Source organism: Neopelma chrysocephalum, unplaced genomic scaffold (genome assembly GCF_003984885.1).
Source record: "Neopelma chrysocephalum unplaced genomic scaffold, ASM398488v2 Primary Assembly neopelma1_147, whole genome shotgun sequence".
Lineage (NCBI taxonomy): Eukaryota > Metazoa > Chordata > Aves > Passeriformes > Pipridae > Neopelma > Neopelma chrysocephalum.
Window position 1 is genome coordinate 11,051,108 of NW_020897809.1, and position 15,540 is coordinate 11,066,647.

Here is a 15,540-nt window from a genome sequence, read left to right on the forward strand (position 1 = left end):
TCCATCCTGAACACATGAGGTATTTTCATTTCATAATGAACGTATGTTATGTCCAACTCCCAGAAAGCCTTTCACATGAAAAAAAAAAGCAAAGAATTTTTCAGATGCTGAAGTGAACAGGGTGGAAGTAATCATGAAACAAACTGCTGGAATATTTGCTCTGTGCTCAGAGGTTGTGTGGCATCTTGTATTGTCTGAAGCAGTCCTAGATTGTAATCATACGTGCAAATCTCTCAGACTGGGGCAACAGGGAAAGGAGCCAATTTCTGTGTCTCCATAGAGCTGGAAGAAATTTCAGATATTTCTGTTTGTCTGCAGAACAGCTGGGGACTTCTCAGACATGAATCTAATTAAGCATATTCCTCACCACAAACACTTTGAGTCCTATTTCTGAGATCCAAATAGCTTTCCGAAATGAAGCCATAGGAATATAGCTTTCATGAAGCCAGCTTTTTTTTTTTTCCCTAACTTGGTCTGGACAAAATTTAATTACAGTTATAGGCTCAGAGGAAAATTTACTGAAGTCAATAATATTGATTGATATTGGGATATCAGCAGAATGTCATGCATTAATGGTACTGAATTTAATCCACAGGCCTTATTTTGTTTTGTGGCACAAGGTTGCCACTGACCTCTCTACCGTGTGTAAAAACTCTCTCTGGATTTCTTGAAGATTTGAAGGAATCTTTTCCTGTGGATATTGCAGGGAATGCATTAATCTGAGGAAAATCGCAGTATTGATGCACTACAGTTTTCATCCATCTGCTTTTTTTCCCTGGTATCTTTAATTCTATTCTTAATCCAGTTATGCCAAGCATGAGGCTTGTAGGAGGTTGGTCCTAGGCTTCAGGTCCTGCTCTCTGATGCAGGTCACAGCTGTGCAAGGATCATCAGCAAAGGCACATTCTCTAAGACCATCTAATGCAACTGGAAAACACAGATAAGCTTTCAGTCACATTTCTTATATGCAAAGTTACTTGTCTGTGCTCCTCAGAGAGTTTGATTTCTGTTAATTTGCATGTACCAAGTATAGTGAAACCCAGTGAATTCTCCTGATATGTTTTCATTCCTGCAAGAAACATGATGGGAAGTGGAAGATATGATCATCTTTCTCCCTAGTGGCATCAGTAAGTATCACACATATCAGATTAAACCTTTGACATTTTTCCAACAGTGTGAAATTTGCTTGAAGATGTTGGAAAATGAGTTATAGATGTGAAAGCAAGGCTTGGAATATGAATGCAAACACATTAACCCTAAAACCAGTGCAGTTTGCTTTCCCTGACATTCTGGTGTGTGGAGCTGGAGGGGCTGTGGGGGAGAGCTCCCACCACAGAGCCTGGGGGTGAGTAGGATGTGAGCCATGAGATAGAAATGCCTTTTGGCTCTTGAGTAGATGGATGGCTAAATCCTGCCCAGCAATCCTCAGGGATGCAGCCCAGCAGTGAGGGGGAATATCACCTGCTCTGGCAGGTGCCTGGGTGGTGTCAGGTGTATTCCTGCCCCAATATTGGGGTGCAAACGTCTCCCGTGGCAGCACAGACCCTGGGGAGAGCTGCCCAGCAGCTTGTGCATGAAAAATACACTTTTCATTTAGCTGGAAACACAAAATCCCTGCAAAAACTCTCCAGCAGGTTTCAGACACATCTGCCCCTGGCATGCCACAGGTGAAAGTTGCACTAGGGTAACAATGTTGGTTTTTTTGTGCTTGCCTTTGGGGTCTTTCATGTGCTGATGGTGAAACCCCATCCTGATTTCAGTGACCCACTCTGAGCACAGCACACCCTGCTCGGGCCCCTTCAGCCTCCTCCACGGACACGAGCAGGGCAGAACTGAGCAGCAGCAGAGCAAGAGCTGAGAGACACTAGAAATATTGCTCATTTTAAGGAACAGACTAATTGTAATCCGGAGGAATTGTTGAGGCAATTACACTGCTCAAACACTTCGAATGCCTCTTATTAATTTCCTCTGCATTATCCTCTTGCCCCCTTGGAGATGACCAAGACAGAACTTGATTGCAACTGCTGCTTGTGAGCGCGGCGGTTCCTTGGGAGCCATTAGGAATGCAGCATCCGCTGGAGTTGCCATGGAGATGCCAAGGCTGATTGTAAGCCAGGTGAAGAGCTCCTGCTGCTGCTGGCTCATCCCTCCTCAGGGACATAGCCACACAGCCTGGCACTTGGGCAGGAGGAACAGTAGCCCCAGCCCAGGCAATAGTGCTGCTGGAAGGGATGGCTGTGGAAATCAGAGTGTGGGCCGGGTGCTGGTGGCTGGAGAGGGACCTGTGGTGAAGCTGTCGGGAGCAATATTGACAAGCCTGAGACCTACATCTGCAAACAGAGATGGGGTAACAGGAAAGGTTCACTGTGCCAAATCTGTGTCCCAAACATCCTAGGTCCAGCCTTTTGCAGGTGCTCTCCAGTTGGCCTCGATGACCTGGCCAAGAGCTGCTCTGAGGGAGCTGTGGCCATTGCTGGGTGTTTTGCCCCTATCAGAGGAGGAGGTGACTCCTTCTGGGGTTGTGCTGTAGCACTGAGAAATCCAGTCTTTCAAAATTTGGCAAGCACAGTGTGACTTGAAATACAGTCTGAGCACAAATTAGCTGAGAACACATTTGTCTGTGGCAGAGGGAAGGTGGCTGTTTGGCAGCAGGTGGCTTGGTTTTATGCAACAGATATTCTGTCTTCACTTAATAAACATCTATCAGATAAAAAGGTGATGCAGCTGACATTAGGCTCATCTATTCTTAGATCTGGCATTTGGGAACAGGGTTTCACTGCTTGGATCTGACGGGAAGCATGTACCATTTCACAGGCAGGAAGGTCCTTCACTGTTAATAAATTTTGACTCCAATTTAATTGGAAGATAAGCGGACATCCTCTGTGCCCCAGCTTGTCACTGCAGTGTGTGCTCAGCCATTGCCTGCATTTGTGTGGTTTGCCCAAAAAATCAGACTTCTCACACTCAGTGCTGCCCTCTCCTTTCAGGGTGCCCCACTGGGGCACCAACTGGGGTGTATCTGCTCTATGGATACCATTACTTTATATAAACTTTTATACATATATATATATTTTTATATATACACACACAAAAATATATATATCTTACTTTGTAGATATCTTGTTCTGACACTATGATTATCTCCCTTGAAACCCAAAGTTAAAACAGTTCTTACAGATTTCAGACATCTGAGTGAAGGGCAAGAATCCTTTTTTTCTGGTTTTCTTTTGAGAATGGTAATGGAAAAAAATATTACCAGATATGAAAACAGGGTCAAAAAGCTGCAGATAAATGGGGCAGGGCATCAAGTGAAGTGACAGGAGACCTAATTATGGGATTGAAGCTGCGGGATAAAATAGGTAAAAATCTCACAGGAATTTGTATCTCCTTGTATTTTTTTTTTTGCAAGAACTTGAAATGCTCTTTTCTCACCTGAGCCTTTTAGAAATCAGTACATTTTTAGCTGAAAGTTGGAGACAAGGACCAAATGGCCTTGGCATTAAAAAAGATATTTGAGTTGTCCAAGAACAGTTGGAGAGATGTTTGCATTTCTTTCCTCATATTCGGAACTGGGTGGCTGACCTTGGAAATGTGGGGGAAATCAAGGAAAACCACTGGTCTTTTTTCTCACTTTTTCAAATTGGAGTTTGTAATCACCACCACCATCTGTCCAATTGTACTTTCTACCATCTACCCACTTCATGTGCTTCACTTAGAAGGGCAAAATTATAGAGCACCAAGATATTAAACCACGACTGCAGCAGCCAGTTCACCCTTGCCACGTGTGGGTGGGATGGGCCAAATGGACCTCTAATGGAAGGTGTCCCTGCCCATGGCAGGGGGGTTGGAACAAGATGATCTTTAAGATCCTTTCCAACCCAAACCATTCTATGATTCTATGATTCCATGCTTGCAGAGTCACATTTGCACACTCAGGAGCGAGTGTTCACTTTCCTGCTCGAGTGCTTGCCCATCCCAAAGTTCAAACTTGCAGGCGCAAATGGCATTTGGCAGTATGGATGGGTCAGCCAGCCACAAACCTCAGAAAATCAGGCTTCTGAAAGCCTGAAATGCTGGGACACACAATCTGAGGGAGGAAATTAGGAATCAGGTTGAGCAAATGTCCCCCGTGCCTTGTGCTGTGCTCTGTGAGAAGAATAAGGAGCGTGTGCTCTGCAGGTGGGCAGAGGCCTGGGAAGTTGCTGGTGGGCAATTCATTTGCTGGGAAAGTGATGGTAACGCATCAGTGAGAGGAACATATTAGTTTGTGGGTATGTAGTCTGCTCCCACTGCTCACGAGGCTCCACATTTCCCAGGGCACTATGAATAAATAATGCAGTATGAAAATGAAGGCAACGTGGTTATCGGGGCTGTTAGATGGAAACACATCGGGAGCTGATTTGGATCTGAATATTCTGCCTATAGTTTAATGTAGTGGCTACTGGGGAAATCACTTCTCTGGAAGATCGTGCATGCTGGTGAGGAGAGGGTATCATGCTGGTCCTGGGACATGCTTATCTTTAGGAAAGAGTATTGGGAAATTTCGCTTCACGTTGGTGAAACTTGATTACTGCCTTATCATTCAGAGCTCGAGGGATATATCCATGCTGTTCTTATAACCTGTTATTTCCTCGCAGTTCCTCATATAAGTGATGGAGGCTGTGATGTAGAACTGCATGTGTGTGTGTGCAGGAGAGGGAGAGCCTTGTGCCTCTGTAAATGAAAATCCATCTGCTTTCTGTCTGGAGGAGGATGCTCAGTGCTGGGCACAGGCTGTTTGCTCTGGCTGTCACAGTGAGCAGTGGTCAGTGAAGGTGTAAAGCTGCAGGCCCCAGAAACGGGAAACTTGCAGTAGCTGATTGAGGACAGAGATGTGGCTCCTCTGGCAACCCCCCAGGTCCTAAAGCTGCCCAAAGCAACAGCTCAGGGTCCCTGGGAGATTCTGTTTCTGCAGCAGGGCTCATTGCTGGTTCTGTGGGAAAGGGAGCCAGGGGGGAACAAACCAGAGCTGTGCCAGGGTGCTCACGCTGTTGTTCCTGGTCCACATGCCAGGACCCCCAGTGCTCCCACCAGCTCACGGGGAGACACTGATCCCACACCAGACCCTCAAACCAGGGACTTTAGTCCCAGGGACTTGAACTCCACTTTGATGCCAACAGGCAGGGAACCTGCTGATAGTGCTGGAGGAGATCCAAAGCAATGCCAGCACATCCCAGTCCTTATCCAAGTGCGGAGCTGGAGGTGCCTTTTTGATTGGGGGTTGCATTAAAGCCTTTCAGTCTTCAGTGACTTCTTCAGTGAGAAACAGGTGAGTAGGGAATTATTGAGAGAACTTCTGCCTCCTCTGCCAAGCACAGAGTGACAACCCCGTGCAGGGACCTGGGGGAACACTGTGAGCTCCCCAGTAGGTTGTTAAAAAATCATTTTTATTAGGAAAGCAGAAATCCCACTTGTGAGAAAGATTGTTTCATGGGAGTAGATCTGGGGTTGCTAAACAGAGTTTTCCACTTCCAGCCAACCCACGTCACATGGTGGATGCTCTGGTTGTCTTGCCAAAAGGTGGGCTCAGGCCACACCAAGGGGGAAAGTGTTTCTGTGTGCACCAGTCCTTTTTTGTTTTTACCATGAAAAAATCTCAGACCTCTGGGGTCCACGGGTGCAGGGACAATGGCACCTGGAGAGGCACTTGGTACTTACAGCACCCCTGGAAGTGTTTGATCTCAGGGCCTTGGCACAAAGCTCCTCCTCAATTTTCTATTTTTTTTGCCCAATCTTTAGCTCATTTAATTCCTCATCCCAGTTTCCTCCTGAACATGTGATTGAATCCAATACTGTTCCCTACCTCCTTATGGAGTTCTGGAATATAGCACTGAACTTTCAAACTTTGTCATCTGTAAAAAAAAATTGCTTTACGTGTGAAAGTAAAATAAAAATTAAAACACCATTGACAAGAAAAATGGTTTTGAGCAATTTTCATTTTACTCTTTATGTCTTAAAACTGCCTCAATATTCTAGCAATAATTTTGGGTTGTTTTGACCTGAAAGAATCAAAGTCTTTCTTTTCTGACAAGGTTGACAGATGCTTTGACTGATGATAGCGAAAATCAGGTCTTTTAGTCTAAGAAATGTTACAACATCATTTGCATACAAACAGGGACAGAGATGAGCTCTTGAAAATCTTTTGCACTTGCAAATCCTGACACTGGAGACGAATAAAAGGAATTTTACTCCCTAAGCCCAGCAGATGCTCAGCAATAATGACATTGTTATCAACATTGGTTTGAAACTCCAAATTATGAGAGTGAAACTGGGAGATTTTTGTCTTTCCTCCCCCCAGACAGGCTCTCCCCATCCTCTCTCGGCTGTTAACAATCCAGGAGCATTAAAGGCAGGGATCTCTGCGGCTGCAGTGAAGCCCCATGGGGAGCCAGGCTTGTTTGTTCCAGTTCTCTGTGCATCCCAAATCAACTTCTCTTCTTTGTATCTTTTGCCATAAACAATTATGTTCATAAATATGCAAAGATTTGCTTCCTCTGAGCAAACCCCTCCACTGTCACAACTGGGCCAGGCGGTGAAGCCACTCACGCTTATTCCCATCATTATGAACTCCAAAATGAAATGAAATGAGAAGGCCAAATGTTGGGAGAGGAGGCTGTGGGACTTGGACAGGGACAGGGCAGTGCCTCTTGTGGGGGCTGCTCTGTTGCGCCTGCCTGGAGGGCTGCCCATGGCCCTGCTGTGTGCCCAGTGGGGGGAGAGCTTCTCCCCTTCCCCTTTCTCTTCCTCTCCCCCTTTGCCTTGCTTCTCTATTTTCCCTTTCCCTTTTTCCTTTTCCTTTTCCTTTTTCTTTTCCTTTTCCTTTTTTCCTTTCCCTTTTCTCCTTTTCTTTCCCCCCTTATTTTCTCCCTTTCCCTCTTTTCCTTTTTCCCCTTTCCCTTTTCTCCTTTTTGCTTTCCCATTTCCCTTTATTTCCCTTCATTTCCCTTTATTTTCCTTTATTTCCCTTTTCCTTTTTCCCTTTCCCTTTCCATTTCCTTTTCCCTTTTCCCCTTTCCCTTCCAGGCTGGCAGCACCCACCAAAGCTGGCAGCAAGCCATCCCCACCCCAAACTGGTGACACACTGGCACTTCTGGAGGGGCTCACTGAGGTCCCCCACACTCAGACACTGCTGTGGTAGGGTCTGGCTTCCCCTGGCACATAAAAAAAATAAACTGCCATTTCACCCATGTGTTACCCAAGGACAAGGTTTCAATTTAACTCCTCAGAGGGGCCCGGAGCTGCAGGGGAGCACAGGGCAGCATCGCATCTGCTGGACAGAAATCCTGCAAATTTTGGTCTAAACCATGAGGATTTTGCAGTGGCTCTCCCTGGCTCCCTTTCCCTCCCCTGTGGTCACATGAACAGTGCGCCATGTGAGAGGCAAGTACTTCACTCAGCATTTTAAAACTGTTTGTTACAAGACTCTATGAATTTAGTAAAACTTCCTAAATATTCACAAACTGCTCAGCAGCTCCATGAAGGATGGAGCAGGCTTGGGCAGGGGGGAGAATTTACTGATTTGTAGAGTCATCATATAAATTATTCACCAGCCCTAATCTGCCCAGCTGTATTTACTGTCCTGGGCCAAGAACTCCAGAGGCTGCTGCTCCCAACACCAACCAGCAATTTTGCTGCTTCGGCTTTTGGCGGTGAGTCAAGGTCAGACCTGACCCAGGCAGATGGGGTGGGAGGATGGGGGGGATCACTGGAAGCATCCAACAGGAAAAATCTCCATTAGGCCAATATATGAATGGCCTTTCCAACAGGCACTCTATGCATGGTGAACAAGCAGCAGTAATTATGGAATTGCAGAGGCTCCAGATGTTTTGTGTACGTTTTAGTCTTCATTTACTTGTTTTCTGTGCCGAGTTACTTGGGATACTGAAAAATGTAAATAATGAATATGTGATGAGCAGCAAGAATAGATCTCTGCCCTGCCTCCCTCTTCCAAAAAAGCTAATTAATCCAAATACTAAAATAAAAACTGCTTGAGTCTGCTCCAGCATCAGCCCTGAAAGAGCGCTCATGAGCAAATAACTGAAAACTAAAGCCCAGTTTACAGAAAAAAAGAAAAATTCCCAAGTTCTATATTGCTACAGCGAGCTCTTTCTGCCAGTGGGGATCTAAGGGAGGGTTGTGTCGATAGGAAACAACTCTGATAGAAATTGCTGGCACCCAGGTGCCAACAAACTGCCTCAAACCCTGGGCTAGAGCCACTGGTTTAAATCAGAACTGTTTTGACAGCCTCCTTCATCCCAGATTTTTTAGCTCCTTGTTGTTAAAAGCATCATTCTGGTGGAAGTTTGGAGATGGGGAAACTGAGGCACAGAGAACAAGCAGGGCTGGCAGCCAAAGGGATCCCTGTGATTGGGGTGGGAGCAGATTGCTGGGCTGGGTTTCTTAAAAATCAGGGCATGTGATAGTACATACATTGCCTAACATACACCCAGCATGGCTCAGGGTTGGCTTTCTCCTGGCTGTTGATATGGGATCCCAGTCTGGAGGACTGAGGGTTTGACTGCAGGAATTATATGGGGGATATATACATATATACACACATATATATGTGTACATATGTATATACTGTGATCTGATGTGTGCTCTTCAGAGTTTAATGCTTTATTTAGACTGAATTAACTTGCTTCACAGGGCTTTGTTTATCCATTTTAATAAATCAGCTCTTTCAGCTAAATCTTGCCTTAAGAGTTGATCATAACCAGAGCCTCTAAGAGCGCAGCAGATATAAATATTTGCTTTTACAACGGGAAAACTCTCCTGAGAATGCTTTAGCAACTGGCTGGGTTTGCCTAAAACAGGGAAGCTGGTAATTTGCGGAGTTGTTAATAAGAAGTGAAGAAGCAGAGAGGCGGAGCTGCAGGTAAGGAATCTTTGGTCACTGACCCAAGGGTCAGTGTGCCACAGGTACTTTAAGCCTGCAAGCTGGTTTCCTCCACTCCTCTCAGGTGAGGATGGAGCCTGGAGGCAGTTGAAGCTGATGCTGTAACATGGAGGGAGCACAAAGCACAACACTGGAGTCCAGTGTGGATGGGCAGAGGTAGCAAATACAAGTAATTTAAACTTTCTAATTTTTTCCTCTACTTAGAGATCCACACAAGCATTCTTGGCACTAGAAATAAGTGTCTTGCTGTCCCCTTTCCTTCTCCTTTTTTTTCTCCCCTATAAATGCACTGATATGTCACAATTTGTGGATGCTTTTGGAAAGGCGCCCAAGCTCTCCAGTGACTTGTTCCTGGCCCTTGGCATCCTTGGCCACCGACTCCCCTTTGTGCTCAAATAGGAGCTGAATTCCTAAATAGTTTTAAGGATCTAGGTTGAAAACGTGTTGCATTAAAAAAAAAAAATCTTTAAATAAAATACTCTGGAATTGCTCTTAGCTAATGAGCTTTCCTGGCTGTGGAGGATGGTCATCTAAATGGTGGCAGATAATCTCTAGGAGAATGAGGACAGCCTAGATTTCAAGAATAGCATAATTGTATGTAAATGCAAGGAACAGGGAGCTTTTTTTAGCCTGAAAGAGTAAAGTTCATCAGATAACATGGCAGCTTGAAGCCCAGGAGCTCAGATTAGCTGAGGGCTGGGGAGGGGGCTGGGGAGCAGACACAACAGAGCCTGGTGGGTGCTGCCAGCCCAATGCTACACAGGCATGGCTTTTGGGGGTATTAAATTGTGAGGATAAATATGTGCCCGTTTCTCAGGAGCCCTCAGCCTTCATCTAACAGCTCCCCTTAATTAACCCCCCACTCAGTGCTTCTGTCTTTCAGGGAACCTTCATCAGCAAATGGCTCTGCAAAGCCACCAAGCACTGTGGGAAATGCCAGAGCCACTTGGGCCTTTTGCAAATGTGGGATTATCTAGGGAAAATGATTTCCAGATCGGGGTGCTGCTGATTATTTCTAACCTCACACTTATGTTATCTGCATCTTTCTGCAGAGGCTCTGCTGATCTTACTATAATGTCTGTGCACTGGGCTCAAGGCTGGGTGGCTTTTGCCTTCCCGAAAAACAAGCCTCAGTGTGCTGGAAGCTTCCCTGCACAGCTTCAGTGGCTTTTGGGCTGACATGCTGCCAACACTGGGGCATTTTAGGTGTTACACGGGCCCTACTGAGCCCCACAGCCTGCTGGGGAACATGGATGTGAAGGATGATGTGCTCTCACTACCGCCTGGGCTATGGCCAAGTGTGCAATGCAGATGCTGGCTTTCATATGAAGTTTAACTTCAGTCCATCCCCTGGGTTCACACTTGGCAGGTCTTGCCGAGGACTTCTTGGGGAAAAAAGGGGGAAAAAAGAGAGGTTTTTTAGGGAAGAAAACTGTGGCAGCAATAGATCTGATCAGATTTAATTATTTATTTTTTTTTTAAGCAACAGTGACAGTGTGCCAGGCCAACTCTGGCAGCACAGCTGTCTGGGGCAAAGCAAAAAGCTACCCACTCCCTCAGCCAGTGAGCCCAGAGAAACTGGACCCACTGACACTCATCCTGAGCTTCAGGTGGTGTCACCTTCACTCAGTTGTTGGAGACACGAAAGCAAATGTCTGTGTGTGCCCCCTGCTCCCACGGGGCACTGGCACCCGCACGCAGCGGGCACAGAGAGCGAAACCAGCAGGGCCAGATGGCGACAGAGCAAAATTTTACAGACTGGTAGCTCCGTCCCTCAAGCTCAGTGGGTTTGTCAGGAATGGTTAATCATACTCCAAGTGGGCTAAAGAAGACAAAAAAGAGCATTCTTTTTTTTTCCTTTTTTAACCACGTGTCTCCAAGCGTACAGGACTTCTGGAGCCCGTATGAAAAATAAAAAAGGTTTGAAAGATGCATTTGCACTTTTTTTGCTGAAATTTGTACCAACTCTGTCTTTCTTAAACAATGTGATCTGAGATCTTTCTGTTGTGCTGGTGAAGGCCCCAGGAGCGGGGAGCATCACCTGAGACACTCTTACCTCCCCAGTTTGTTGCCCACCTGTTCTGACTCCAGGGCTGCATTAAAGCTGGGGTGTACACCAGTCATGGCAGGGATAGGGATGCTCAGCAGTGAGAACCAAATTTTTGAAGAGCTGCATCCAGCAGCAAAACCATCCTGTGAACGGGGGCACTGTGCCCTGGATTTCAGTACAAAATTGCAGGGGAAAAGTGCAGCAATTCTGTTGCAAGGAGTTTCTACAGCTTGTTCCATTAGCCCTGGGGAGAGGCAGTTAGGAGGAAAAGGGGAAAGGCTGGGAATTAGTGTTTTACCATTTGCTGAGCAATCCAGGCTCCCGCTGTACAAGAGTAGCTCAGTTGTACCACAGCTTTCAGACAACATTCATTGTCCTTTTAATCACTGACAGTGAATTAAATTGTACATATTAAATGCCAATTATATAATAACCTGCAGTTCCAGTGTCATACTTGTTCCTGAAAACAATATCCCTACCCGACTCACCAGGTCTATTTTGGAAAACATGGAAAAATCTGTGGTCTTTCTAAGAAAAAGGCAGTTATTTGTAAATTCCACATTGAAGTCTCTCCCAGACTATGCCAGAGGCCCACCAGGGATTTTGGCTGAGCAGTGCTGGCTTTTACCAGGTGTTTACTTCAAAACACCCTGGAAGTGTTCAGAAAGTGGCACTTGGGGATATGGGTTAGTGAACACAGTGTGTTGGGCTGATCTTGCTCAATGATCTTAGAGGTCTTTTCCAACCTTAATGGTTCTATGACTTGGTTTTTTTAACACCAAAAAATTAGTCCAGGTCACCAACCCTGGGGAAGGTGCGTGGTGTGCAGGCAATGCTTTCCTTGTCCACCAAAACCACATCAGGGATGGGGCTGAGCTGGTTCTTGTGCTTTTATTGCAACACTAGCTTAATGAAAATCAAGTTTTCTACTCACAATTAACCAATACTCCTTAAGAGCAAAAAACATACACGAGACTCTTCCCTTTGGATGAATACTTCCATTTATTCCAACTGGAAAAAACATTTTTTTTAAATATACTTAAGTGTAATTTCTTTTTTCTTTTTAAAGGAATAATAATTATCACATTGTCCTTTACAAACAACAAAAAAATTCCTAGCAATATTCTGTGGTATGGAGACATCCATCTTCCAGATTTTTCTGCATCTGCTGCTTTGAGTAGGCATCAGGGTGTCCCTGTGTGTGCCCAGGGATGCCGGTGCCATCCCTGCAGTGGGACCCTCATTCCCAGGGTGCAGGACAGGGGCTGGCTTGGAGGTGCTGTGGCATCCCGAGATGCTGGCAGCACATGGGACGAGGGCTATTAAGCCAGTTAAGCTCTCAGCCCTCCTGTGGCTCAAAGCCCAGCCTTATCTTAACACCCTCAGGCGCTAACCTGCATCTTTGGGTGCCAAGAGCCCCTTTTGCAAACCTGCTCCTTTCTGGGAAGCACCGGCACAACCTTTCATTGGCTTGCAACTGGGACATGCTGGGATGGCAGAGCCCCAATGGATTAAAGCACACAGAGAACAAACTCACATCCACCATAATACAACACAGCTGAGCCCTATTTATAGACCCTCTGCCACGGTGAGGGCTGTCCTGGCTCTGTGGCAGGGGCTGAGCCCCCCCGGGGGTCAAGCCCCCTGGCCCCACATGGCCCCAGAGGGGTGGGGGCGTCTCGCCAGACAGGATGGGGCCCACGGGGAGCAGTTTGCAGGTGTTCTCATATGTGTTAGGCAGTAGGCAATACTGAGACTTCCACTTGGTAATGAACAGCAGTTAACATAACCCAGGAGACTAGAGCACCATAAGACAAGTCTATATTCAAAACAACGTCATGCTGACATCACACAATTGCACCATTTACACTTTATTTACTCCAAATAATAGTTCAATGTTTAGTAACTTCAGCGTTCTCTACAGAGGTGTGAAATTCCTTCTCCGGCTTTGGTCATGTACAATGTTGCAGACATTTGGTAGTTCTGTTCTTTCCTGTTTAATAACAATTAAAAAAAAAAAAAAGTCCCTTTTGCAGCTGTCAGGGTTCCTGTATCTGACTGGTGGAGCATACCTGTGAATCACAGGCGTGAGCAGATTTCAAAATGCCAATGAGGCCTCATGAATCAGAAAATGCTCTCCTTATTGACCAGGATCAAAACAAATGAACAGAAAAAAAGAATTAAAACAAAAAAACTAAACCTCAAAAACCAATGACAACTCAATTCTCACTGATATACTTAAAGAATTTGGTGATGAAATGGAAGGGGGGATCCAAAGTACTGTTTGGTTAGCTCTGGCTGAAAACAATTCTGAACGTGCATGCATTTTCCCAGTGACTCCTAAGATATAGAAATTACTCTGATATTACAAAATACAAAAATATTTTCTCCAAACTGTCATTTACATCGCATTTACAACAACCATGGAAATAACTTAGGTTCCCACACTGTCTGAGAGACAAATCACCTACCAACATGGCTAATGGAAAACAAAAACGTGGTGGAAAGCAAAAGCTACCGGCAAACTGATGCTGAGAGTCAACAGGGGCAACCAAAACGTACAGACAAACAGAGCTCAAAGGGGTGGCAGTATCTGGGAGAAGGAGGAGAAACTACTGGGTAAATATTACAGGCTAAAGTGAACTTTTTAAATTTTTTTCTCCAAAGTAAGATGTGCAAAATATATTCACCGTGCCCAGGATTATGACTATTTATAGAAGCCAGTCTACAACCTTCTTACAAATCCCCACTCTTCGGGCCTTTTTTTTGTTACAATAAAAGCACTTACATGATCTAAAACAGTGCAAGATTGTGAGTTAATTTACATTCTCCCAAGGTGCCTGGCAAGGATGCCATTAGGATATGATACAGTTTTTGCTCTTCTGTCTTTTCCGGCTGTGCAACTGTCCCCTGGCACCCACCGTGGAAGACTTGGGCATGCTGTACGAGCCGTACTTGTGCAGGAGCTCCTCGCTGGTCACGTACCGGAGGCGGGTGGGCTGGGGAATGGGCTCCCCGAGGAAATAGCCCTCGTTGTCAGACTCCGAAGAGGAGGAGCAGGTGGAGCACCAGTCGTATTCAGCGAAGTAGGGCCCCCACCTCTCGCCCAAGTGGTTCTGCAAGGCGAGATCCGACACCGTCCGGGGACAGTGGCCGTAGACGTCCCTGCGGGGACCCTGCTCCACCGTCTCTCTGCAGCTCCTCTGGTGCATGAACGGGTCGTAGTCGTCCCTGGCTCGGAGCGAGGGTCTCTCCTTCAGCCGGTAGCACTGCTCGCTGGCCAGGTGCAGGGCGTTATCCGACCGGGAACGCCGAGACCGCCGGGGCCGGTGTGGGCGGTAGTGCCGGTCGTCATCCCGCAGGGTAGTTCGCCGGCGCGTGCGCTCACTCATGGGGGCATGTCTGGGCACCTCCTGCACCCCCAGGTTGCCCCCGGGCATCCCAGTGCCATAGTCAAAGCTCTGGTGCATCCGCCCCGGCAGTGGCCGCTCTCGGTAGCTGAGGGGGCTGGCGAGGTTGTGCAGGGTGGGCTCCATGTCCTGGTACTGCTGCGCTGACAGCAGGCTGCGGACGGACTCGGCGCTTCGGAACTGCATGGAGGAGTTCAGGGTCCCCATGTTGCTCATCTTCTCCGAGACGTTCATACCTGAGTCTTTGCTCAGGTCAGGCATGGAGAACCTGGAGAGATGCTCCTGGCGCTTGGCTCCGCCATCTGCTGAGAGGCCTTTGCAGGGAAAGGGCAAAGGAAGGAAAAAAGAGAGTTAAGACGGAGAATTTTCTATCAGTGGAGGGTGGAGGCTGGTTTTGGCCCAAGACTTTTGCTTTAAAATAACTCAGTGGTTTCGATGCTGTCCTGAAGAGCCCTTTCAAGAGGAGGATTTTTATTTTTTTTTTAAAGAGCAGGCAGTTCCTCCTTTGGGGAAATCACACCAATTTAAGGTGTTTTGTGTTGGACTCCAAGTTGCTTTTCACGACTTCCTTTCCCATATGTCTACACTGTCTGCGACTTGATAGGAATAACCAGCGATGCCAGGCAGAAATCATGCGTCAGAGGTAACCTGAGGCCTCCTGCACGCCAAGATAACTGGGGTGCCATGATCCAGCACCCACACCTTGTGCTTGGAGGACTGAACAATGTCGGGGCAAATGAAAACAGGGCCACTGACTAATTCAGGCTTGTCACCATGCTGCACTGCACATATCCCCGAATGACACCCGAAGGCACAGCCTTGGCCACGTGCATGCAGTCGGGTTTCCCAGGAGACAAGGAAACACCCCAGGACAAGACAGTCTTCTATAGCTTCCTGTAAGCAGCAGGACAGCTGGAGGGTCAGGCTATCCCTACAGATATCCAAGGAGCTGTGCATGGGCAGGAGCCAGGAACATCAGCTCCAGCTTGATGAGCTGCCCTGCCTGGGAAGGTGACCCACTGGGTCTCTCTGATGTGACAACAAGCCCTGAGCTCCTACAAGGTGCTTTCCTCCAGCCCAGAAAGCCTTCACCAGGCAGCAGGGAAGTGGGGTGTCTCCTCAGCACCTGCCCATCGAGAAGA

The 15,540-nt window shown here is 46.8% G+C and overlaps 1 protein-coding gene across 5 annotated transcripts in view; it reads right to left on the minus strand.

Moving 5' to 3' along the window:
• Positions 1-12,838: 12,838 nt before the first annotated feature.
• PRICKLE2 (prickle planar cell polarity protein 2) overlaps positions 12,839-15,540 on the minus strand; it is a 104,938-nt gene continuing 102,236 nt past the window's right edge. For all 5 annotated transcript variants that reach the window (XM_027700713.1, XM_027700717.1, XM_027700716.1 and 2 more), the window contains one exon: positions 12,839-14,712. In XM_027700713.1, coding sequence (XP_027556514.1) covers positions 13,844-14,712 — 869 coding nt within the window. In that variant the 3' untranslated portion in view covers positions 12,839-13,843. The remainder of the gene's footprint in view (positions 14,713-15,540) is intronic.